Here is a 26,139-nt window from a genome sequence, read left to right as displayed (position 1 = left end):
AATCTCCCCACTCAGAATGCACCACATGTTGCAGCAAATATTACTGATTGTTTGGCAGGAGGTGTGGATCAGCATGCGGTGATGCCGGTTGCGGTGCCCAATGCTGTCCCACAGCAGACACAGGTGGTTCAGGATACTCAGGTTGCTGGAGCTAAAGGAAAAGATAATCAAGGCCAAGGCCCTTTGAAGAAGAAGAAGGAGGACAAAGTTGGGTGTTTTCGTTGTAAACAACCTGGACATTATATTGATGACTGTCCTACGCCCTTTTGTGATCTATGTGAGTCAATACATCATGCAACCCCAACTTGTCACCTTCTGCAAGCCCCAAAGTCTTCAGCAATTATACATGGATATGCAAATGAGGCTCTCATGTTCTTCGAGCTTCCTTGTGGTGCTTTTAAGGCCAAGGTTGAGAATCCAAAGTTAGTCAAAGTCACTATTGATGGAGATGCTATGACTATCCCTGAATTAATTGATCAACTGAAGAAGATTGTGCCATCTAACAAGTTCAATTGGGAAGTTTTTCATTTTAAAGAGAATATTTACAGAGTCAAACTACCAAGTAAGAAGGAAGTTCAGAGATTGAAGAATTTTGGTACATATATTTGCACTGACAGGGATTCTTGCTTGACTTTTGATCTCTGGTCTTCTTTGGAGGAGCCACTGTATACTTTGCCAGAAGTCTGGATTCGTGTGTCAGGATTGCCAAATGATATTACATCTGATTATCTATCCTTATGGGGTGTGGAAACTCTTTTTGGAAAGACTCTGGATGTTGACATGGCTTATACTCGTAACAATAAGGTGCTTAGGACTAAGATTGGGTGTTTGGATCGTAATCTTATTCCTGCAGACAGTGATGTGTTCATTAGAAGGGGTTTCTTTAAGTTGAGTTTTAAAGTGGAGGCAGCTCACAAGAGGTAAATATGGCTGAGCTAAATAATGGTAATGGTGGAAATGATGATGCACAGAATGGAGAGCATAACAATGTGGAGGTAATGCTATGGATATGGATCCCAAAGGAATTGATGAGGGAGCTACCTCTAATATTGATGAACAAGGTGGTTCTTATGAGAACAATGGGATGGATGGGATGCAAATACAAGTACAACAAATTGATGAGATTAAGATTGGGTATATTAATGTACAACTTAGCCCTACAGATACACCCCTATCTGCCCAAAATTTGGTTCCAAAATCTCAATTTTCTAAGCCATTATCTCATGTTGAATTTCTATCCACCTCGGGATTGCCCCAGGTGGGAATATTCGCATTGGGATCGGAGGCTGGCAGTGGCAGTGCGCTAGGGTCAGCACGTGCTGCTTCACCGTTGGCTGGCGCTCCGGACGAAGACCTGCATGGTGCCAGTCAGCAGCGACAGATGCATGCCACCAGTGGACAGCATGGCGTGCATGCGGGTGGGCATCAACGTCTACCCCTGTCGGCTGTGCCATCAAGTCACGTGCGCGACATGACTGGGGAGTAGCGGGCCAGCTGTGCAGGGGCTGCCGGCCACTATGCGGTGGCCACGCGTGTGCGGGGAGACAGGGAGGTGGTCAGAGTGGGATTGTCTGTGGAGGGTGTGGAGAAGACGGCAGCGTATGTTTCTTTGGAGCCACAGAAGATCCAGCCTTCTGATCATAGCGGGCCAGGACAAGGTGTGCAGGTTAGGGACAATCATTTGCCAATGATTAGCCATGTGGCTGATTCTTTGGGAGGATCTGCTATGCACGCTTATTCTGTGGACAATGGTATGCCTAATATTGCAAACAAAATGATGTTTCTATTGCAGGTACTGTGGGGAATCGTATGTCAGATTTAATTTCCAACCTTATACATGATGGGAGTGTGTCTTCTGATGCAGGTTCGGTGTTGGAGCCTAACTTGGTTAGTTCACTAGAACTAAGGAGGGTTTTACAGATGAGGGTTTGTTGGCTACAAAGAAGGGGCTTACTAACATGGGTCTTCAGGATTCGATGGGGATTGCCTCATCTCCAAGGACTAACGGTAAGACTCTAGTTTTTTTCTTGGATTTCAACAAACACTGCAAAGTCTACTATTTCTTTATCTCTGATGGAATGCTCTTCTGAAAATATGTCAGCTCGACCTACTATGGAGGAGGTTATCGCATTTGGGGGAATTCCAAAGACCTCATTGGGAGTGAGGTCTAGTGATAGGTTGGGATGCTAACCTGGAGTGGATATGCCCCAGATGGAGCAGGCTATGTTGAATTCCCAGCTGAAGGATGTTTCATCTAGTGTAGGTAAGCCTTTACCTCCAAAATTTTCTGTTGTTAATATACCAGATTCTGAAATTATTCATAGGGCGGATCGTTTAGGTGTATCTTTAGGCCAATCCAATGGGGAGGTACTGAAATCTATTAAAAGAATTAAATTGTTAGAAGATGAACGGATCTTAACAATTTTGCAAAAGAATGTGGATGAGAACATGAATAAGGAAGAAGGATCTTCGACATCTGTGATGTCAAAAGTATCTAATTTGTGTGAGGATTTTATTGAGGATGATGGCATCCCACTGGACTTAGATGATCATTTGGAACATCTAAAGCCGGTAGTCAAGGGAAAGAAAACTAGGAATAAAAAATTTTATGATACTAATAATATTCAGAAAAGTACTAGGAGAAGAATTAAAAAAAACAGTTTTCATGATGTAAAATCTTAAAGGTTTAAATTGGAATCCATGTGGTTTTGGTGATACTGCTAAGCATTTGTTTGTTAAAGAGGCAATTAGGGAGCATACATTGGATTTTGTAGCCTTGTTTGAGACTGGAAGATCTAATTTCTCTATTTCTTTTTTGAATCAACTTGTTGCGGGGTATAACTACTGTTGGTTCTGTTTACCACCTCGTGGTAGATCTGGAGGTATTTTAGTTGGAATAAATTCAGATACTCTTGTGGTGCTTAAGGTTAGTACTGGAGACTTTTGTGTAAATCTCCATATTAAGTGTAAAAGAGATGGATTCGAATGGATTTTGGTGCCGGTCTATGGGGCTGCCCAGGATGCGCACAAAGCTGAATTTTTCGCGGAATTAGTGTGAACTTGTGAGGATGAAACATTACCTATGTTGGTAGGTGGTGATTTTAATATTATACGGAAGATAGAAGACAAAATAATGATAATTTCAAGGCTCGTTGGCCTTTTGTTTTTAATGCAATTATTGAACATTTGAACTTGCGTGAAATTGCTCTATTGGGGAGACAGTTTACGTGGGCGAGTCGTCGAGAGGAACCAACTTATGAGAAGCTAGATAGAGTTCTATCTTCCATTTCTTGGGAACAAAAGTTTCCCTGTTCGTGCATTGACAAGGGTGGATTCTGATCATACACCGATTCTTATTAATTCAGGGGTGAAAGCACACTGAGGTAATAAGCTAAAATTCTCTTTTGAGTTGCATTGGTTGCGACAAGAAGGGTTTTTTTATATGATTGAAAAAAAAATAGAAATCGGTTATGGTGGGTTCGAATCCGATGGATGTTTGGTTGAATAAACTAAGGCACATAAGAAAATTTCTTAAAGGATGGGCAAAAAATCAAAGTGGGAAGTATAAAAAAGAGAAGGAGCAGCTACTAGGTATTATTGATCATTTAGATGTGAAAGCTGAAACAATTAACCTGACTATGTCGGAAAGGGAAACTCTAATAAATGCAAATGAAAATCTGAATAAGTTACGTCGAGAAGAGGAGTCTAAATGGGCTCAAAGAGCAAAAGTTAAACATATTCAAAAAGGAGGGAATAGTACGAAATACTTCCACTTGATTGCAAATGGGAAGCACCGAAGAAAGAAAATTTTCCAGTTAGAACAAAAAGAAGGAACCATTGTTGGTGATGATAATTTAAAGGTCTATATTACTAAATTCTATAAGAAATTTTTTGGGGCACCGGCGCCAAATAATTTTTCATTAGTAGAGGAAGAGGTGCAAGACATTCCACAGATCTCAGCGGTTCAGAATGAGATTCTGACATCTCCTTTTTCTGAGAATGATATATATGAGGCGATCTCACAGATGAAACATAATAAAGCCTCCGGGCCTGACAGTTTCCCGGTGGAGTTTTATGAAAAAAATTGGGTGGTAATAAAAGACGACTTGATGGCGCTTTTTCATCACTTCATTAATGTGGAATTGCCTCTTTATAAACTGAATTTTGGTGTAATCACATTACTGAGGATGCGGTTCAAATTCAGAAATGTAGACCAATTTGTTTACTTAATGTGTGTTTCAAAAAATTTACTAAAGCGGGTACAAATCGTAACGGGGATTGCCCCAAGATTTATAAAACCAACTCAGTCAGCCTTTATGCCTGGAAGGAATATTTTAGAAGGCGTGGTCATTCTTCATGAAACCATTCATGAGTTACATAGTAAGAAAATGGATGGGGTTCTGTTTAAGATTGATTTTGAAAAGGCATATGACAAAGTGAAATGGCCTTTTTTACAACAGACTTTGAGAATGAAGGGCTTTGCTCCAGAATGGTGCATAATGGTTCAACAATTTGTTCAAGGGGGAAGTGTAGGTGCGAAGGTAGACAAAAAAAGGTTTGAGGCAAGAAGATCCGTTGTCTCCAATGCTTTTTAATATTGTAGTTGATATGCTTGCCATCATAATTGAACGAGCAAAAAATGATGGGCAAGTTGGGGGACTTATTCCTCATCTTGTTGAGGGAGGTATCTCTATATTACAATATGTAGACGATACAATTCTTTTTTTTGGATTATGACCTCTTGAAAGTTGTTAATATGAAACTAATTTTATGTCTGTTTGAGGAGCTCTCAGGGCTTAAGATTAACTTCCACAAAAGTGAAATTTATTATTTTGGTAAGGCTAAGGATGAGGTTGATAAGTACAAGCAGATATTTGGATGCGACGTTGGTTCCTTACCCTTTAGATACTTAGGTATTCTTATCCAATACAGAAAACTCAGAAATTCGGATTGATATCCAGTGGAGACCCAGTTTGAAAGAAAATTGGGATACTGGAAAGTCAAGTTACTATCCTATGGGGGCAGACTTATTCTTATCAATTCAGTTTTTACAAGCTTACCTATGTTTATGCTGTATTTTCTTGAGATACCTGTTGGGGTAAGGAAAAGACTGGATTTCTATCGGTCTAGATTCTTTTGGTAGTCCGATGAAAATAAGAGAAAATATAGACTTAGAAAATGGAATATTGTCTGCCGACACAAACATCAAGGGGGCTTAGGTATTGAGGTTCTTGAACTCAAAAATAGATGTTTATTGAGTAAGTGGTTGTATAAACTTCTTAATGAGGACGTGGTGTGGCAAGAATTGTTACATAATAAATACCTAAGACAAAAGACCTTATCTAAGGTGAAAGCTAAGCCTACAGACTCTCCCTTCTGGAAGGGATTGATGGGGGTTAAGGACGACTTCTTTTCTAGAGGATTCTTCAAAATTGGTAATGGAGTATCTACTCGTTTTTGGGAAGACACTTGGTTAGGAAATTTACCGTTAGCCTAACAATATCCATATTTAATTATATAATATTGTGCATCACAAGAATGTAATGGTAGCTCATGTGTTAGCTCAGACACCTCTGACTATCAGTTTCAGACGGTTGTTGGTGGGTAACAAATGAACTTTATGGTTACAGTTATGCCAAAAACTTATGATGGTCAATTTAAATGGAGAGATTGATCGATTTATTTGGAATTTGACAACCAATGGCTTGTTTACAGTGAAATCTATGTATGAGGATCTTATGAATAATCATACCCCTTTTTGAGAAAATACTTATGGAAAGTTAAAATCCCTCTTAAGATAAAAATATTTATGTGGTTTCTGAGTAATAAGGTTTTACTTACCAAAGATAATTTAACTAAATGAAGGTGGAATGGGTGTACGAAATGTGTTTTTTGTGGAGAGAAGGAGACTATTGAACACCTCTTCATAAACTGTCCTTTAGCTAAACTTTTTTGGCGAACGGTTAATTTCATGTACGATCTTCCACCTCCAACCAATATTACGAATATGTTCGGTAATTGGTTAAATGGAGTTGATAAATAATCTAAGGCATTCATCCGTATTGGGGTTTCTGCCTTATGTTGGTCTATATGGAGGAAGAGAAATGATATTATTTTTAATAAAAAACAATCTTTTCACTTTTTGCAGCTTATCCATATGGTGTCACATTTGGTTCAGTTGTGGGCTCTGTTGTCACCGGAGGAGCAGCGGGATGCTATGGCTTCTGGATGCACACGGCTTCAGATGGTCGCTCAGGATATCGTGTGCTAGGCTGGCTGGCGGCATAATAGGCGGCTACGTTGATGTGTAGTCATACTTTGTTTTATTTCTTTCGCTGGTTGATTCTTGTATCAATTCTCTGCGATGCATGAATTGTTTTTAACTCTGTACTTGTAACTTATTAATAAAATGCCGTGTGCATCATCATGATGCAGAAGCAGGGGTTTTAATCCCCATTTCGAAAAAAAAATCTATGCATGCATCATGATTCTCTCCAACGTTATCATAGAGTATAGAGTATTGGTTTCAGAAAACCCTCGTGTTTCTCTCCTTCCAAATTTCCCACTTGTACCTATCATTATTCAAAGAGCCTACGCAAAATGTCTGGTTCAAAGAAAAAGTCTACTCTTGTGGCATTAAAACACTCAAATCTAAGCATGCATCCATGATTCTCTCCAACGTTATCATAGAGTATAGAGTATTGGTTTCAGAAAACCCTCGTGGTTCTCTCCTTCCAAATTTCCCACTTGTACCTATCATTTCTTCACTGTGGCATGGACAAGTGATGTCATGAAGCCGAAGCTGAGTCTTCACATTTGAGTATTTGACCACAATCTTGCCGTGAATCTACACTTGAATAGAAGGTGTGTTATTGATTTTCCAACTTAAATTACAACACTTCTCCCATCCTCTCGATTCTATCCGCCATGTCAACTCTATCATGAATGATCAACCAAGCAAATAACTTGCATTTGGGAGGCACCCATTGCTTCCAAACCAACATTGTTATGGCCAAAGTGTGGCAAGGGCCGTAAATTGCGCCGAGTATACCGTCTTGGCCGAATAGTAACCTTCTCTCGAAACATTCCAAACAATTGAGTCCATCACTTCATGGCTTAGATAAACTTGTTCAAGATTTTCCCAAAGAGTAATGAATTGCACAATGTGTTCCTTGCCAAAGAGCAATGGAAGTTTTGGAACTCTCCATGGTTTGATGGAGGAATACCGAAGGATCTATATGGCATAAGTACTATAATAAAGCTTAACAAGTTTCTTTTTTTGTGAGAGTTTTAAAACATTTTTGGATTAAGAGTTAGCTGACATGTAAGCTACTTTGTGATTGATATTCGCAGTATTTTTTGGGTATGCAGTTACGGTGTTGTATTGCAATTTGGACTAACGTATTTTATGTCCTGGTGTTTTGGTGGTCGGTTATTTTGGTGCGCCGTTTGGGTGGACTAAGCTATAAAGTGGGCTGAGTGGTGGTGGGCCATGTGAACAGTGTATGTCGTTGGTCAAAGCGGTCCGCGACACCCGTCCAAAGTTCGAGATAGCCCATACCTAAACACAATACAAAGAAAGGAATCGCTCTCTCCCCATTCCGCAATCGCTGCCGCGCAAGCCTTTCCCTCGGAGCCGCCACCTTCCTCTTCTTCCGGCCGCCGCTACCGTCCATCCTCTCCGTGATGAGTATCCCCTATCACTCCAGAACGCCTGCAGCTGGCTCCAGTTTCGAGCTTGCTGGCAAGAATAGCAGCAACGGGAGCAGCACATGGGGAAGAGGGGCATCTCGCCAAGTTCCCTAGGCCGGCCATGGCATCGGTGCCGCAACGATCTGACCTCCACGCGAACTCGGGAAGGAGACGGGACGGTGGCGAGGTTGTCATATGGAGGTGGAAAGGTGAGCAGGCAGAGCTAGGTGGGGCACACGGGAGACTTTCGACCGCCACCAGGGAGTCGGACTGAGGATTCTCCAGCATCGAGCATGCCTTTCCAGCGTCGGAGCGGCTCCCACCGGCCACCGCGCCCTCCTCTGCTTTGTTCCTTGCTGGACCCATTCAGCCTGCCGCCAACCTCTGTTTTTTATGTCTGGTCGCTCCAGATCTGTGCTGCTCTATACATTGCATCGTCCATCTTAGCTATTCCCTTCCGTAGATTGCATAAAGTAATCCTCCTCTTCTTCTTTTTTAACTATCTATAATTTTACTGCTGCTATTTTCAATTTTACTATTCTTTATTGAATTTGGGGATTTAAGGTTCTCACATTGATCTCTGAACTCACACGGCAAGATTGTGATTTATAGTTCCGAGAAGTTGGGCACGGCACGGATAGGACAAAAATTAGGAGAGATACATATATTAATTGGGAGTGTTTATGCAACGCTGGTAAGATATGCTTATATTAATTGGAAGATACATATATTAATGCAGTGTGACATCTAATTTCATTACAACATAAATGTCATGGTGTTTATGCAAAACTATCAAGATATTCTATATTAATTATAAGATATACATATGTAAATGCATGAAATTAACCAGCCGATATCTAATATTTCATCGTGAGCCTATATAAACACACACAAAGGTACACCGAGCTTAAGTCATATGTTTCCTCGTGGAGCTCCGCAAAACCAACCCAAGGATGCAGAACATGGTCGTTATTGCTTTCATGCTCATGGCCATTGTGCCTTCAACGTTGCCATCCTGCCAAGCAAGTATGCAACAACTTTTTTGTATTTTACATGCAATTTTCAAGTATCCAAAGTACTTTCAAGTTTCAACAGATTTTTAGATTTATTTTTGTAGACTACTACCTCAGGTCCGCTTTAGTCGACGCGACTACCAACTAGTACAGTCCTTGCCATCTTCACAGTCCGCGTCAATTTAATCGGACCGGAGGGAGTACATTACTAACTTGTTTCTCATGTGATGTATTGATTGTGGTTCATCGACCCATATGCATACAATTTGAGGAGTGCACAATCGAGTCGTGCAATAGTGACTGCCTACAAAGAGGCTTTCGCGCACCTTATCGAGTCCGATGTGAAACCATCCATAATCATCATGAGTGTTGTTGTATACATCTTTGGTAGGTTATGACGAGAGCGAAAAAGATTTTCAGCGTATGGAATTAAATAATGCTGATGAATGATGCCCCGAGCATGTAATGTATTTGTATATGGATGCCAATTATTGAATAAATTTATATTTTTTTGATAAACAGAGTGATTAAAGGCATGAATCTCATTGGATTGACAATTTGACATGGGAAATTTAGATGGAGAAGACTGGCCATATAGGATGTGTTTTTTAATCCATACATGTAGGCGTAGCCATATAGCCATTTTGTATTTAGCAGGTCGAAAAATATACATGTGAAGTCTTAAAGCACTCTACAACCAGTAACTTGGGAGTCCACAAAAATTGATGAACTCGCGGGACCCTAGGCAGAGGTGGTCTGGTCACCATCTTACACTTACCACTTCTCTTACCTGCCTCGTTTTTCTGTTTTTTACTCCCGCGTCATATGCAGAGGTGGAAACCTCGCCAACGCAATAATTTTGTGTAACTGGATATGGCATTCAGGCTACCTGATGTGGGTATTACCTTTCGGGTAACTAGTATTACGTTACCTCCTACGGTCCAATCGGGGGCCCATGAAGATCATCCACCGATCAAGGTGGATCATTATGTCGGTTCTAAAGAAGGACTCTTGAAGAACAAGGCAAGAAGATGAAGAAAACAAGGAAAGTTTAGACATATAACTCTTTGTAATCTAGTCGTATCCGGACAGACCTCTCGAGACCTGGCTCATAATATAAGGGCCAGGAGAGGGTCTGCCGAGGGACACACAATCAACTTAGCGATAACCACCGTAAGTCTAGAGCTAGGTCATACGAAATCTTAGCTTCTCGACGAGTTCATAGTCGAAGCCTTCGGCTACCCCAATGTAACCCGATATTCCCAATAATCAAGATCAGACAAGCAGGAAGTAAGGGTTTTACCTCATCGAAGGCCCCGAACCTGGGTAAATCTCTCTCCCCGTTTGTTTGGTATCCGATGTCTCGTGTCAGCCTGCAGGATTCCGTCAACCCTAAGCTCCAAAAGGTGGGCATTGCCGGGGAGTACCCTCGACACTACCTAACACCAAACTTGCATCCATGGAGTCTCAAAACACTTCACCCATTCGGTCTATCAAATACACATGCCTATATCAATTCATCCATAATTGCCCGCCTTGCATCCCTTATACATACGGCACTGGGGTAGTTGATTAACAAATAGTGAAGGGATATGCCTTAAGGGGTATATCATGAAGGAGACTCGCAGTCAGCCTAACTCGCCTGGGCTCGTTGAAGATGCTGATTGGACTCATAAAAGGCCCAAGATGGTGACTTCAATACGTACTCGACTAGAACACTTATAACCCTAGATGGCTGTATATATAAAGCCACCCCTAGAGGTCAGAGGGGGACAATCTACAGAACACCTGGCGCCTGAGCTTCTAAGCCGGCGGCCACCTTGTAAACCAATCTATTATCATATAGTGAATTCTAGCAGGGTGTATTGATCCGACACCGCTGCAGATGTTAAACCTGGGTAAACCCTATGTTTGCCAATCTTGCTCTCGGATCTCATACGTCGTCTTTCCCTACTCCCTAAGCTACCCGTGTAGCATCTGTTGTGATGAACTGCCTGACATATGACGCCCACCATGGGACAAGCGACGCTTGGAGCCACGATCTGGCCGGATCCTTCATCAGCATCAACGACAAGATCACCGTCGATGGTCTCCATGCCTACGCGTTTGACTTCTTCATTGCCATAATGATCTTGGATGTGTCGTCAAAACCATCGATCAGCTACATGAGAGTCTCCGGTCTCACCCGAGAAGGTGGGAAAAAATAACTACGGACCCCGGAGCCTGGCATCAAGAAGTGCTTTGCAAGCGCCGCTGGTTATCGAGATCTCCTAGCGGCGCACTACATGATGGGATCACAGCTCGTGGGCAAAGGTCGTGAACAACTCGAAGACGCCCAGGCTACTGCCGGAATCTGCAATGCATGTCTGGATTAGAAAGGGTAGTCAAGTGAATCCCCGCTCTTGGTAATCCATTCTTGTATTATGGATTACCACCGAGACTGGATCGACTCCCGAGTAAAAACTATTTTGATGAATTGCGGATTACTTGACTTTGTAAACCGTGAGAGTGTAAGTATCAAGTTAACGATGATATTGGCCACTATTTCCAAACGCAAAAGGGGTTCAGGTAGGGACACTCGGTGTCTCATATCTTATTTAACATATAGCATTATGTTTATGGAAGACAACTTTAAAAAAGCACCTTTTGTATCTTCGAACAATTATCGGGTCTAAAAATACCATAAAAGTGAGGGTTTCTGTTTTGGTCAAGTTAAAGAAGTAGAAGACCAATATAGATAATTGTGTTGTTGTCAGTCTAGATCCTTACCTTTTAGATACTTAGGGATTCCAATATTTTTAAAAAAAATGGTGAATGGAAGCAAGTGAAGGACCGCTTCGAGAAAAAGTTGAGCTCAGTTGGATAGAAAAGCTTATGGTGATAGCTTGGTTCTCCTTAATTTTTTGCTCACTAGTTTGCCTAGGTTTGTCCTATCTTTTCTGGAGATACCTAAGGGGGTACAAAAAAAATAGAATTTTTCAAACCAAGATTTTTTGGCAGACTGGTGGCTACAAAAGAACATATGGACTAAGTGAAATATCATGTGTCGTCCCAAGGATGAAGGGGGTTTGGAATGGAGGTGCTGGAAATAATAAATAAATATTTACTCAGCAAGTGATTGTTTAAATTGTTAAATAAATATAATGTGTGACAAGATATATTACAAAACAAATACCTCCAAATCATACACTAGCTAATTAGGTTGAATCTTAACCCATGACTCTTCATTTTCGAAAGGCTTGATGAAAGCCAAAGAGAATTTCTTCTATAGAGGCTTCTTCGAGGTAAGGTAAGGTCTAGATAAACGCTCCTAGGAGTACACATAGCTAGGACACAAACCATTATTTCAACAATATTCAACACCATATATTATGGTACAAAAAAAATCATTACACGTGTCATGGCAGCATCACACATGAATATAGCTTTTAGAACTACTCCAGCCCACATTAAATGAGTGTGATGGTTACATATATTTTGATATTTGATGGATGTTGTTAACCAAGATGTGCATAAATGGAGTTAATGTCCTCAAAGATTTTTTCCTTTTAAATCTATGTAGCTAGATCTACTAAATGGCCATAATGTAGGAAAACGTTGCATAGAAAACAAAAATTTTCCTATCGCGAACACGCAATCCAAGCCAAGATGCAATCTAGAAGACGGTAGCAACGAGGGGATGATCAAGACTAACCCTTGAAGAGATTCCAAAGCCTATAAGAGTAGGCTCTTATTGCTGCGGTAGACGATCACTTGCCGCTTGCAAAAGCGCGTAGAAGATCTTGATCACGATCGCTTTCGGCGCCACGAACGGGCAGCACCTCCGTACTCGGTCACACGTTCGGTTGTTGATGAAGACGACGTCCACCTCCCCGTTCCAGCGGGCAGCGGAAGTAGTAGCTCCTCTTGAATCCGACAGCACGACGGCGTGGTGTCGGTGGTGGTGGAGAAGTCCGGCGGAGCTTCGCTAAGCGTGCGGGAACTATAGAGGAGAGAGGGGGCGGCTAGGGTTTGGGAGGAGGGCGCCGGCCATCTAGTGGTGCGGCCACCTTGTGGTGCTTGGGGTGGCCGGCCCCCTCCCTTGGCCCCTCATTATATAGGTGGAACCCCAAGAGGTGGTGTCCAAGTCTTCGAATAAGACCCGAACCAAAAACCTTCCATAGGAGGGGGGAAACCTAGCCAAGCTAGGACTCCCACCAAGGTGGGAGTTCCACCTCCCATGTGGGGGTTGGCCGGCCCCCTAAGGGGGAGTCCACTTGGGACTCCTCCCCACTAGGGTTGGCCGGCCATGGAGGTGGAGTCCCATGTGGACTCCACCTTCCTTGGTGGTTTCTTCCGGACTTTTCTAGAACCTTCTAGAACCTTCCATAGAACCTTCCGCGACATTTTAATTCACATAAAATGACATCCTATATATGAATCTTATTCTCCGGACTATTCCGAACTCCTCGTGATGTCCGGGATCTCATCCGGGACTCCGAACAAATATTCTAACTCCATTCCATATTCAAGTTCTACCATTTCAACATCCAACTTTAAGTGTGTCACCCTACGGTTCGTGAACTATGCGGACATGGTTGAGTACTCACTCCGACCAATAACCAATAGCGGGATCCGGAGATCCATAATGGCTCCCACATATTCAACGATGACTTTAGTGATCGAATGAACCATTCACATACGATACCAATTCCCTTTGTCACGCGATATTTTACTTGTCCGAGGTTTGATCTTCGGTATCACTCTATACCTTGTTCAACCTCGTCTCCCGACAAGTACTCTTTACTCGTACCGTGGTATGTGGTCTCTTATGAACTCATTCATATGCTTGCAAGACATTTAGACGACATTCCACCGAGAGGGCCCGGAGTATATCTATCCGTCATCGGGATGGACAAATCCCACTGTTGATCCATATGCCTCAACTCATACTTTCCGGATACTTAATCCCACCTTTATAGCCACCCATTTACGCGAGTGGTGTTTGGTGTAATCAAAGTACCTTTCCGGTATAAGTGATTTATATGATCTCATGGTCATAAGGATTAGGTAACTATGTATCGAAAGCTTATAGCAAATAACTTAATGACGAGATCTTATGCTACGCTTAATTGGGTGTGTCCATTACATCATTCATACAATGATATAACCTTGTTATTAATAACATCCAATGTTCATGATTATGAAACTAATCATCCATTAATCAACAAGCTAGTTTAAGAGGCATACTAGGGACTTCTTGTTTGTCTACATATCACACATGTACTAATGTTTCGGTTAATACAATTATAGCATGATATATAAACATTTATCATAAACATAAAGATATAAATAATAACCACTTTATTATTGCCTCTAGGGCATATCTCCTTCGAGTCTCCCACTTGCACTAGAGTCAATAATCTAGTTTACATTTGTAAAGATATAACACCTTGGCCTTATGGTGCTTTATCATGTATTGCTCACGGGAGAGGTTTTTAGTCAACGGATCTGACATGCTCAGAACCGTATGTATTTTGTAATTCATTTGCGTCTCAACGCATCACTCATTTCCAAATGAGTCGGCCTTAAATATGTTTGGTCTTCCGGTGGAACCTTAATTCCGCGGTCCGAAATATGTCACTAATATTGTCACACACAATATAGCTTCAAAGTTCGACTGCGTCGGAAATACACCAAGTTCTCAAAGAACCTCTTGACTTAACATCCTTTGTCATTGTCAAAACAATGACATGCTGTGCCTTCTTTTGTAGATTCCGTCACAATATTTAGAACTCTTCTAAATCTAGCATAGACAACTTCTAGCTCATTGTGCTACCTTTTAAACAACACTTAGTCTAATTTGAGATTGAAATTATATTTTATATGTGACAAAACCAATATCGGTGTAACACCTTACGGCGATTTGTTTGTCATTTCTTCATACAAAAATATATATATATATATCCTTAGTTCTTCTAAAGTACTCAAGGATATTCTTACCGTTGTCCAATGATCATCATATGAATCATTCCGGTATATGCTCATAACACTTTATAGCACATGATATCTGATTTTGTACATATTATTAGTGATCTAAAATCACTTATGTGTTTTTACTCATTGAGTGTCAAATACACTCAAGTCTTGTTAAACCTTCACATGACAAGAACATTTTCTTAATTTTTCTATATTGAACTACTTCAATATCCATCATATGTACTTTGACTTAAACTTATTTATGTGTTTCAATCTATCTTCATAGATCTTGACACTAAATTTGTTTCAGTCCATATCCTTTCATTGAAGTTAATTCTCAATGAAACCTTTTTAATCAAGTATATAATTATAACATTTATAACCAACTATATGTCACCTACATAAAGTATTATAAATGTGTCTTAGCGCTCCCACTTAATTTCTTGCAAATGCAAGCCTCTCCATCGTCTTTGATGAAATCAAAAACTCTTTGATTATTTCATCTGGTGAAGATTCCAACTCCGCAATACTTACTTCATTCAATTGAAGTTCGTATTTCTATCTAGTATTCCACGGACCAGCAAAACTCTTGGTTGTATCTTGTATACACCTTTAATACATACTTCTGATAAGTAATGTATTTTGCCATCCTACTAGCATATCTTATAAAAGAAATATGTAGTGATTACTAGAATAATCCACATAGACTATAAGCATTGCTACGGAAGATCTAATCTTATCGTATTCAACTCTTTGAACTTTGTCGTAAACAATTTTTCGATAAGCCAAGCTTTCTTCAAGGATATTTCATCCAAGTCTATCAATTTCATAGATCCATTTACTTTCATAAAGTATTCATCTATCTTGGATTTCATGGCGTATGGCCATTTTAACGGAGTCAGGGCCCATCATAACTTCTTTGTTTGTAGTTGGTTTATCATTTGTTCAAAATCAATCCTTTGTTCACAAATCATTTATTTGATCACAAAGTAAACCATACCTACAAGATTCAATATGTACTTCGATCTCCATGGCTAAAACACTTTGTAGTCATGGGAGCCATGATCGTTATGGCCGCTTCGAAACCAATTCCGATCTCTGCGCTACTCGATCATTATGCTCAGGTTCATAAACCTTATCAAATTATATTGTCCTCCCACTCAAATACTTCACTAGAAACAATTTCTCGGAAATAAGAAACATTGACAAACACTTTTGTCTTTGTCTTGTGGGAAGAATTCCCAATAAAATCTCTTGGGATAACCAACAAAGACATTCATCCGATTTTGGTTGACTATTAGGGTTTATACCCATGCCATAACTTGTATGGTGTCATTTCAACGGATCATGATGATGCTCTATTCAGTGTAAAAGCGGTAGTCACTAAAGCATAATCCACAAAAATATAATGGCATCAATATTTTATCTCATCATTGATCCAACAAAGTTTGGATATATCTCTTGGATACTTCATCATCACTATGATACCCCAAGAAACGTAAGTTGTAGAACAGTTTCATAACTCTCTTAGATGTTCGCTAAAACTAGTAATTCAAATATTTCCACTATGATCCAATCATAGATATTTGACTTTTCTATTACGATGATTTCTACTTCATGCTGAAATTTATTTGAATCCATTCAAATGTTTCAAACTTTTCCTTATTGAATATATCCACATATATACTCAATTCATTGTTTGAAAGTTTTCATGAAGTAGAAGAATCTTCCGCACACAACTATGCCCAGTGAACCACATATATCATTATGTATGTTTTCACTAAGTTAGTTGCCCGTTCAACTCTTCGGCCTATGAACGGTATTTCAGTCATTACCTTTTAGAAAAGATTTTGCAAGTGCCAAACGATTCAACAAATCGAATGACTCCAAAAATCCATTTGCATGGAGTTCCTTCATGCGATCCTTTCTAACATGACCTAAATTGCGGTTCCACAAATAAGTGGAATTCAAATCATTTGCCTTATGGCATTTTTAGCGTCAGTGTTATGTATGTGTGTTTCACCATTAAGATTTATAATAACTTATCCATCGTACATGGGGTAATGTCATAATTTGAACAACTCATTGTTTTCATTTGACCGGAGCAAAATAACAATTATTAAGTTCTTTATTATAAATTCTAAGGGCTAGATAGAATGCCAACGACGAACATAATAACACTTTATTTTGTTCCAGACGTGCATTTCTATCATATTCCTTGTCAGTCACTTAGGCCATTGTATTCTTGTATTGCGTTGTTTTGTATGACACTTCATACCAACCAATATGGTACTAATACCCAAGAATTTCATTGTGTGACTTAAGTAGGAATACAACCATAACATGTATATCATTTATATACACCTGAGCTAGACTTTCTAGTCTTTTTCTTTTCTTTTGCCAAAATATCTTTTGCAGTTTCTCTTTTAGCTTTCCTCATTATTCAGAAAAACATTTCAACATCAATAACTTCTAGGTTTGTTGGTCAAATACCAATAACCTTGAGGTTCTTACTTTGAAGTTGATCATCATATGACAAGTGTTTCAGATTTCACTATTAGTAAATTTGTAATACGATGAACAATTTCACTCATAATTTTATCCATCAATTCATGATAACTTTCTGAGACCATGTCTGTACATGCTAGGCTCATAAAGTTTAAACCTTAGTATTCGCATATGCAAAACTGGCTTGCACCCGTTGGAAGCACACGTAGAATCTATAACACCCGATCATCACGTGATGCTTCGAAACGACGAGTCTTAGCAACGGTGCATACTAAGGATAATCACTTCATGGATATGCGAATATCGTTAGTGCCCCAATAGTTGGAGGATTGTGACGCCTGGCGTCTTCAACCTTCATACATTCCCATAAAACTTATGAGTTTATGTAGTCTCACCAAATTTATATTCTATCATCTTGCAATAAGGTCTTAGATATCACATATATCTCGTACCTTGATTATTTCTGAAAACTAAATTTTCAGCTCCTTACTTTTCAAACAGATTTGAACTTCAAGTTTCACGGAGACAAGATAACTTTAGGTACTAATTGAAACCATAGCTCTCTGAATCAACAAAGTGAGTTTTACTAAAAGTTTGCAATAGGACTTAATCATTTCTTGATTCATTAACAATACGGTACCAATCCGTAAAGTTTCTAGTCAGATTTTAACAGTATTTCTATCTCAATTATAAGACTAGCGCATAGTAGTAAACGGATGCCAATACTACAAAATTAATTCAAAATACTACTCAGACTTTGCTTATGATAATTAGTTCATGTTTTAATCTAATTACTAATGAACTCCCACTTAATACAACATCCCTCATAGTTGTAAAGTGGTACACGATCCAAATCCACTACACCAAAACCGATCATCACGTGAGATGATGTAGTTTCAATGGTGAACATCAACATGTTGATCATATCATCCATATGACTCGTGTTCAACCTTTCGGTTTCCATTGTCCCGAGGCCATGTCTGTACATGCTAGGCTCGTCAAGCAAACCCAAGTATTCCGCGTGTGCAACATGGCTTACACCCATTGTATGTTGAGTTTATCACACCCGATCATCACGAGATGCTTCAAAACGTCAAACAATGCAACGGTGCATACGAGGGGAGAACACTTTATTATCTTGATATTAATGTGAGGGATCATCTTATAATGCTACCGTCGCGTTCTAAGCAAAATAAGATGCATAAAGGATTAACATCACATGCAATTCATATGTGATATGATATGGCCCTTTTGTCTTTGCGCCTTTGATCTTCATCTCCAAAGCACGGACATGATCTCCATCATCAACGGGCATGATCTCCATCATCGTCGGCGTAGCGTCAAGGTTCATGGCGCCGTCTTCATGGTTGTTCACCTCATGTAGCAACTATTACAACTACTTTGAAATACTACTCAACATGAAATTTAAAAACAACCATAAGGCTCCTGCCGGTTGCCACAATACAATAATGATCATCTCATACATATTCATCATCACATTATGGCCATATCACATCACCAAACCCTGCAAAAACAAGTTAGACGTCTCTAATTTGGTTTGCATATTTTACGTGGTTTAGGGTTTTCGATATAGATCTAATCTACCTACGAACATGAACCACAACGTTGATACTAATGTTGTCAATAGAAGAGTAAATTGAATCTTTACTATAGTAGGAGAGACGAGACACCCGCAAAGCCTCTTATGCAATACAAGTTGCATGTCGAACGAGGAACAAGTCTCATGAACGCGGTCATGTAAAGTTAGTCCGAGCCGCTTCATCCCACTATGCCATAAAGATGCAAAGTACTCAACTAAAGATAACAAGAGCATCAACACCCACAAAACCATTGTGTTCTACTCGTGCAACCATCTATGCATAGACACGGCTCTGATACCACTGTAGGAAAACGTTGCATAGAAAACAAAAATTTTCCTATCGCGAACACGCAATCCAAGCCAAGATGCAATCTAGAAGACGGTAGCAACGAGGGGATGATCAAGACTAACCCTTGAAGAGATTCCAAAGCCTATAAGAGTAGGCTCTTATTGCTGCGGTAGACGATCACTTGCCGCTTGCAAAAGCGCGTAGAAGATCTTGATCACGATCGCTTTCGGCGCCACGAACGGGCGGCACCTCCGTACTCGGTCACACGTTCGGTTGTTGATGAAGACGACGTCCACCTCCCCGTTCCGGCGGGCAGCGGAAGTAGTAGCTCCTCTTGAATCCGACGAGCACGACGGCGTGGTGTCGGTGGTGGTGGAGAAGTCCGGCGGAGCTTCGCTAAGCGTGCGGGAACTATAGAGGAGAGAGGGGCGGCTAGGGTTTGGGAGGAGGGCGCCGGCCATCTAGTGGTGCGGCCACCTTGTGGTGCTTGGGGTGGCCGGCCCCCTCCCTTGGCCCCTCATTATATAGGTGGAACCCCAAGAGGTGGTGTCCAAGTCTTCGAATAAGACCCGAACCAAAAACCTTCCATAGGAGGGGGGAAACCTAGCCAAGCTAGGACTCCCACCAAGGTGGGAGTTCCACCTCCCATGTGGGGGTTGGCCGGCCCCCTAAGGGGAGTCCACTTGGGACTCCTCCCCACTAGGGTTGGCCGGCCATGGAGGTGGAGTCCCATGTGGACTCCACCTTCCTTGGTGGTTTCTTCCGGACTTTTCTAGAACCTTCTAGAACCTTCCATAGAACCTTCCGCGACATTTTAATTCACATAAAATGACATCCTATATATGAATCTTATTCTCCGGACTATTCCGGAACTCCTCGTGATGTCCGGGATCTCATCCGGGACTCCGAACAAATATTCTAACTCCATTCCATATTCAAGTTCTACCATTTCAACATCCAACTTTAAGTGTGTCACCCTACGGTTCGTGAACTATGCGGACATGGTTGAGTACTCACTCCGACCAATAACCAATAGCGGGATCCGGAGATCCATAATGGCTCCCACATATTCAACGATGACTTTAGTGATCGAATGAACCATTCACATACGATACCAATTCCCTTTGTCACGCGATATTTTACTTGTCCGAGGTTTGATCTTCGGTATCACTCTATACCTTGTTCAACCTCGTCTCTCGACAAGTACTCTTTACTCGTACCGTGGTATGTGGTCTCTTATGAACTCATTCATATGCTTGCAAGACATTTAGACGACATTCCACCGAGAGGGCCCAGAGTATATCTATCCGTCATCGGGATGGACAAATCCCATTGTTGATCCATATGCCTCAACTCATACTTTCCGGATACTTAATCCCACCTTTATAGCCACCCATTTACGCGGTGGTGTTTGGTGTAATCAAAGTACCTTTCCGGTATAAGTGATTTATATGATCTCATGGTCATAAGGATTAGGTAACTATGTATCGAAAGCTTATAGCAAATAACTTAATGACGAGATCTTATGCTACGCTTAATTGGGTGTGTCCATTACATCATTCATACAATGATATAACCTTGTTATTAATAACATCCAATGTTCATGATTATGAAACTAATCATCCATTAATCAACAAGCTAGTTTAAGAGGCATACTAGGGACTTCTTGTTTGTCTACATATCACACATGTACTAATGTTTCGGTTAATACAATTATAGCATGATATATAAACATTTATCATAAACATAAAGATATAAATAATAACCACTTTATTATTGCCTCTAGGGCATATCTCCTTCACATAATAGATATTTGCATAAGTATATTTCGAAGATAAAAGTACCAATAAAAGTTACAAGTTTTATGTGGTTCTTGCATAGAAAAGAAATCTTTCCAAAAGATAACCTAGATAAAAAAGAATTGGTAAGAAAATAAAAATGTTGACATTTATTTGTTGATTGTCCCTTTGAAAACATTTTATGTAGAATCATACACATGACTTTCATCCCATCAACACCTAATAATATACTATAAAAATATATGATTAAATGAGATGAATAAAAAATTAAAGGTCAAGTCCAAGTTAGAGTTTGTACTTCTCGGCCACGTGGCACATTGGAAATGAGTTTTTTTAAGTGGTCGAAACACACTTCCTTGAGAACCAACATGTGGTTGGATGGTTAGGAGGGCAGTGGCATCCCCAGCCCACCAGAGTTCAAATCCCAGTTTTGACACTTCGGTGTCTCATAAAGGCGGAATATTCTTCAGTGGGAGGCGACGTTCCCGTCGACAACGAGGCGCCTGTGGTGACTTCGTCAATCTCAAGACCCGCCGGATCAGTTCTTCGATGCAGTATCTTGGAGGTGCTCATAAGGGTAGGGTGTGCGTGCGTGCCTTCAAAGGGGTGAGTGTGTGCGCGTATGTATGAGCGCCTTTGATTGTACTGTGTTCGCAAAAAAAAAAAAACACACTTCCTTTGGAAGTTTATTCCTTTGACGTGCCACTGGACCCGTACGTGGACATATCTCTCATTCTGTTTTTTTTCTATTTAGATGATTGATCCATGTACCAACATTCTCATGGTATAATCTTCCTCCTTCTCCACCATTGTAATAAATCTACGTAAAAACATTGGGATCCATTTAATAGAAAAATTCATCATGAAAGGGCTGCTCCTGTGATTTCACTATCAAAAAATTGTATCAGCCTTGTGTGACCACTAAGCGATGTACTAGTATTTGTTTTGAGATGTAAACTTTAATAATGCAATAAATATCTATACGCATGGATCAACACAAAGGCAGGGCTATGCTTCCCTTTTTCACAAAAAATCTACTATTTTTTACTTGAAAATAAATCTACGTAAAAACATTGGGATGCTGCAGAGCTGTGTTTCTCTTGCACTATTCGTCAGTTCAAAGGATCGGTAACTACATATTGAGACCGAGCTACATGTAGCCATTTTTAAAAAAATTAAAATCATATTTTGAAGTTTTAGAAAAAAACCGAAAAAAATCTTAGACGTATGCATGATGTATATTACAAATGTGTCAAATGTCAGTTTGAAATTATTTATAGTTTAGGATTTACAAAAATGAAAAATGTGTGAAACTGAGTATAGTGAATAATGCACATTTCAAAACTATAAAACTTGTCATATTTTATCATTTTTGTGTAGCCTAGAATATAAGGAATTTTACATTAAGATTTGACAAACTTGTAGGCTACATTGTTGAGTAGATCTAGGATTTTTTTCATAATTTTTAAAACTTCAAATAAATTTTCAGTTTTTAAAAAATAAAGGGCTACATATATCTCGGCCTCTATTTGTCACTTCATAGAACGAACTATAGAATTACAAGATATACAAGCTCTTCTCAACTGAAGATCATCCTTCTCAAGTCTTTCGTAAAATCTACTACATGATCCTAAATCATTAAGCTATGGTACAACAAAACTGATTCAACTATACACCCTACCCATATTCATGTGAAGCTATTCTTGTTTACTGGTCTAAATACATGGTTAGACAGCTCCGTGCACCGGAGGATAAGATACAGTAGGAACGCGGCATAAGCGAGCACAGCCACGCAGAGTAGCGAGCCAGATATCGGGCCTCTGATCTCCGAGGAGAAGAAATCCAGCAAGAGGTAGCCGTTGATCACGATTGGCAGAGACGCAACTGTCCATGTCACAATCTGCACCAATACTCCTTAGTTAGTTCAGACTTGTATGTGTAACCCGTAACGATTTTCCTAAACTGAAACACTGGAACATATTATCAGACACCATTTACTTACTTGCGTTGTCAATCCTATCTTAAACACTCCCATGACCTCCTCCTTGGACACCAACGTTATCAGTGGTATGAGCGAGAACGGGATCTGAACCGACTGCAGCACATTGAGCCACTCATTGAGAACATCCAGCGCAGATTCAGTGGTGTTGAAGTACAGAGCGACAGCTATAGTCGGCACGATCGCGAAGCTCCTAGTGATAATCGCCCTCATCCATTTCTTCAGCCTCCAATTCAGAAACCCGTCCATTATGAACTGACCAGCATAGGTGCCGGTTATGGTGCTGCTCGTGCCGGCGGCTAGTAAGCCAACTCCCCAGATAGACAGGATGGGGAAATAATCTCCCCCAAACTTGTCTTGGAGATACTGTCCAGCATTTTCAAGCCCAATGGTGCCCGCCACTTCGGTACCGTAAAACCCTTTTGCGAAAACCGTCGTGACAAACAGGTTTATCATGAAGGGCACTACCAGTGCCAAGGTTGATTCGATGCTGTAGTACCTCAACGCTTCGCGGACTTGGTATTCCTTATTCTGGTCGATCTTTCGTGATTGCACGAGGGCGGAATGGAGGAACACGTTGTGTGGCGTGATGACACATCCGACTATCCCAACTGCTTGCCTTAGTGTTCTTGAGCTCAGCTTAGGAACCAAAATACCTGTTTGGCAGAGATTATGCTCCGGTCAACTGGAGAAGAATGTAGATCAAGTGAAATATATTACTCCCTCTCATCCATAATAAGTGTCGGAGACAAATTTGAACTAAAGCTCCGACACTTATTATGGATCGGAGGGAGTATGAACAGTCCAGCAGAAAAATAGACTTACCAATGATTAGGTCTTTCCCGCTGGGTTTGGCTTCTATGAACATCCACGCGAAGGACCAGGCCATTATTGCAATCAGAACTGCAAATAAAGCCTCCAATTTTCTCACTCCATAGTTCTCAAGGGAAAGAAAGATAAAGCTGGTGAAAAAGTATATGAAGGTAAGTGGGGTGAAAACTTCTGGACATTCAAATAATAACTAGTACAGCAAAAATAAATGTTCATGATGTCAGCAAGCAAATTGCAAATGTACTGGTGCTAAATGCAGGAATTCAGATAATGTAAAATGACACAACGTCATTCCTCTTGTTAGTTGTTACTCATATGCTAGTTTTCATGTATATTGTCTAGAAACCAAAATGATGAAATAACAGTCACATCTCTGATATGTCCAAAGAAAAATGTTCAGTCCTAATCACCTATGATGTTGAACAGAAAACGATCTCTAGCAGGTCATGTATCGATCCGATAAATGTTGCTCCTTCTTTGCCGTTCCTCCACCAGGAAAATGCAAATGCACACTGACTAGTAACAATTCTAAGTGATGCACTGGTGGAACCGACCAAAAAAAAAATACTAAAAAGTGAGACTAACATGATCAAACTTGCAGTTTTTGCAACCGAATCTACACATTGATACTAGTTTGACCAAATTTCAGGCTATGCAACTCATACCAAGCACTCCAGCAGTGCATCCCAACAGCATAAGCAGCGGCGAGCAAATTAAGCTTACCAGTCTAATGCAGTGATGACAACGCCGGCCCAGATGGGAAGGAAGCCGCGGCTGAGGATCTTGATGGCAATGGCGCTCCCGATGACCTCCTGGATGTCGGCGCTGACCATGGAGACCTCGGCCATGAGCCAGAGCGCGCGGCGCACCCAGTCCGGGTACTCGTCGCGGCATAGCTCGGCGAGGTTCTTCCCGGTGGCCACCCCGAGGCGCGCGGCCAGCAGCTGGACGAGCAGGCCCATGGCGGTGGCCCAGAGGAGCAGCCAGAGCAGCGTGTCGCCGGCGGTGGCACCGGCCTGGAGGTCGCCCTCGAGGTTGCCCGGGTCGAGGAAGGCGATGCTCATCAGGAACCCCGGCCCCGTGAAGAGCCAGAGCTTGCGCCACGAGAAGGGCGGCGCGCGGCCGGTGGAGGCGAAGATGTCCTCGTCGTCGGCGTCGGGGTCGGTAGCGATGGACACGATGATCTTCTCGGCCGGCTCGAAGGCGCACTCGTCATCAGAGGAGGAAGAGGAGGACGACGGGCGGAGGAGCGCGTGCGCCTCGACGTCGGGGCTGGCGCACACGGCGAGGTCCCCGGCGGCGGCCATGGGACGGGCGGGGAACGGTCGCGCAAATGCTGGCGCCGGCCGGCCTTGTTCGCCGGATGTTTCGGGGACTCCTGTGGCTGGAGGATGCCCGAGGTTGCCATATGATCCTCGTTGCGCAAAACTAAATACGCTCCGGAAATCCATGAGGCCAAAATGATGAGCGAGCGGCCTCACATGCCTGCATGCGTCGTGCGTGAACGGTACAGGCGAAAGAAGTCGAATGTACGGAGACGCTATTTGACTCGCGTGTTCATTAAACGCGGCTGCTCTAGCAAGGGCACGACGCACACCACTGGCCATCGTGAGCCTCCCGGCGGCCATGCCATGCCGCCCTGATTTCTGTCTTCGTGGCGTGATGCTTTTTTTTACTCTAATAATATTACAAAACACAGTACAAACGTAGACACTTAAAAATACGCACACTCACCTATATGAACGCAGGCATATTCTACCCCTATAAACACCTCCAAGAAACCGATAGATGAAATTCTACTGAGCACACGGACTTATGAGTTGACACGTGGCAATGGTTCAACGTCGTCCACTGTCTACCAAAAAAATTATGGCATTCATTTCATGTGCTAAAATTTAAATGCGGCGCTAATATATTTTTCCTTCATTTTGTGAATCTTCCATAGCGTGATGCTACATATTCATGCAGATACAACATGGACGCTTGTATGAGGCAACATTTGCTTCTTATGGTTGTGAAGAATAAGTTATTGGGTAGCTCTCAATTGATTTATTGTCAGGTTGTTCGGAAAAAAAAGGTTCTCATCAAAGATTAATCACGTATCCTCACCTAATACAATGATATTTTACATGTGCATGTGTATTAACTAGGATATTGATGCTTACTTTGTCAAAAGAAGATATTGCTCAATTTACGCAAATTAACAAAAGCATGTAGATTCGTTACTGCTCAGTACATAAATTGCTTGATGGCAGGGGCGGAGGGAGGGGGGGGCGAGCAGGGGTCAGACCCCCCCCATGGGTTCGCCCCCCTAATGATTCAGTCTACGTATTAGTACAGCCAGAGTACTCTATATCTGCTAATTGACGCAGATAATCGCACCATCTGTACCTAAGGCCCATGCAACACAGCGAAGCCCAGCATGCAGGCCAATTACTCCATCCATTTGG

At 41.3% G+C, this 26,139-nt stretch overlaps 1 protein-coding gene across 1 annotated transcript; it reads right to left on the bottom strand.

Annotated features, from left to right (window-relative positions):
- Positions 1 to 22,396: 22,396 nt before the first annotated feature.
- On the bottom strand, positions 22,397 to 24,768 carry LOC124667235 (metal transporter Nramp6-like). The gene is made up of 4 exons (XM_047204542.1): positions 24,413 to 24,768; positions 23,684 to 23,820; positions 22,862 to 23,514; positions 22,397 to 22,759 (listed from the first exon to the last, which is right to left on the bottom strand). Exons 1-4 carry the CDS (start codon positions 24,751 to 24,753, stop codon positions 22,547 to 22,549), a joined length of 1,344 nt encoding a protein of 447 aa, XP_047060498.1. The 5' UTR covers positions 24,754 to 24,768; the 3' UTR covers positions 22,397 to 22,546.
- Between the last annotated feature and the right edge of the window lie 1,371 nt (positions 24,769 to 26,139).

This window comes from Lolium rigidum, chromosome 6 (genome assembly GCF_022539505.1).
Source record: "Lolium rigidum isolate FL_2022 chromosome 6, APGP_CSIRO_Lrig_0.1, whole genome shotgun sequence".
In the NCBI taxonomy this organism is placed as follows: Eukaryota; Viridiplantae; Streptophyta; class Magnoliopsida; order Poales; family Poaceae; genus Lolium; species Lolium rigidum.
The sequence above is the reverse complement of the archived record's forward strand: the minus strand, read 5'-3'. Positions and strand labels throughout refer to the sequence as shown.

Bases quoted from the DNA above. Each gene is read 5' to 3' on its own strand.
- LOC124667235 (XM_047204542.1), bottom strand. From the start codon at position 24,753: ATGAGCATCGCCTTCCTCGACCCGGGCAACCTCGAGGGCGACCTCCAG. The intron at 23,515-23,683 runs GTAAGTCTATTT...TCTGCCAAACAG, and splicing joins CGGGAAAGACCTAATCATTG to GTATTTTGGTTCCTAAGCTG. The intron at 22,760-22,861 runs GTAAGTAAATGG...GTATTGGTGCAG, and splicing joins AGATAGGATTGACAACGCAA to ATTGTGACATGGACAGTTGC.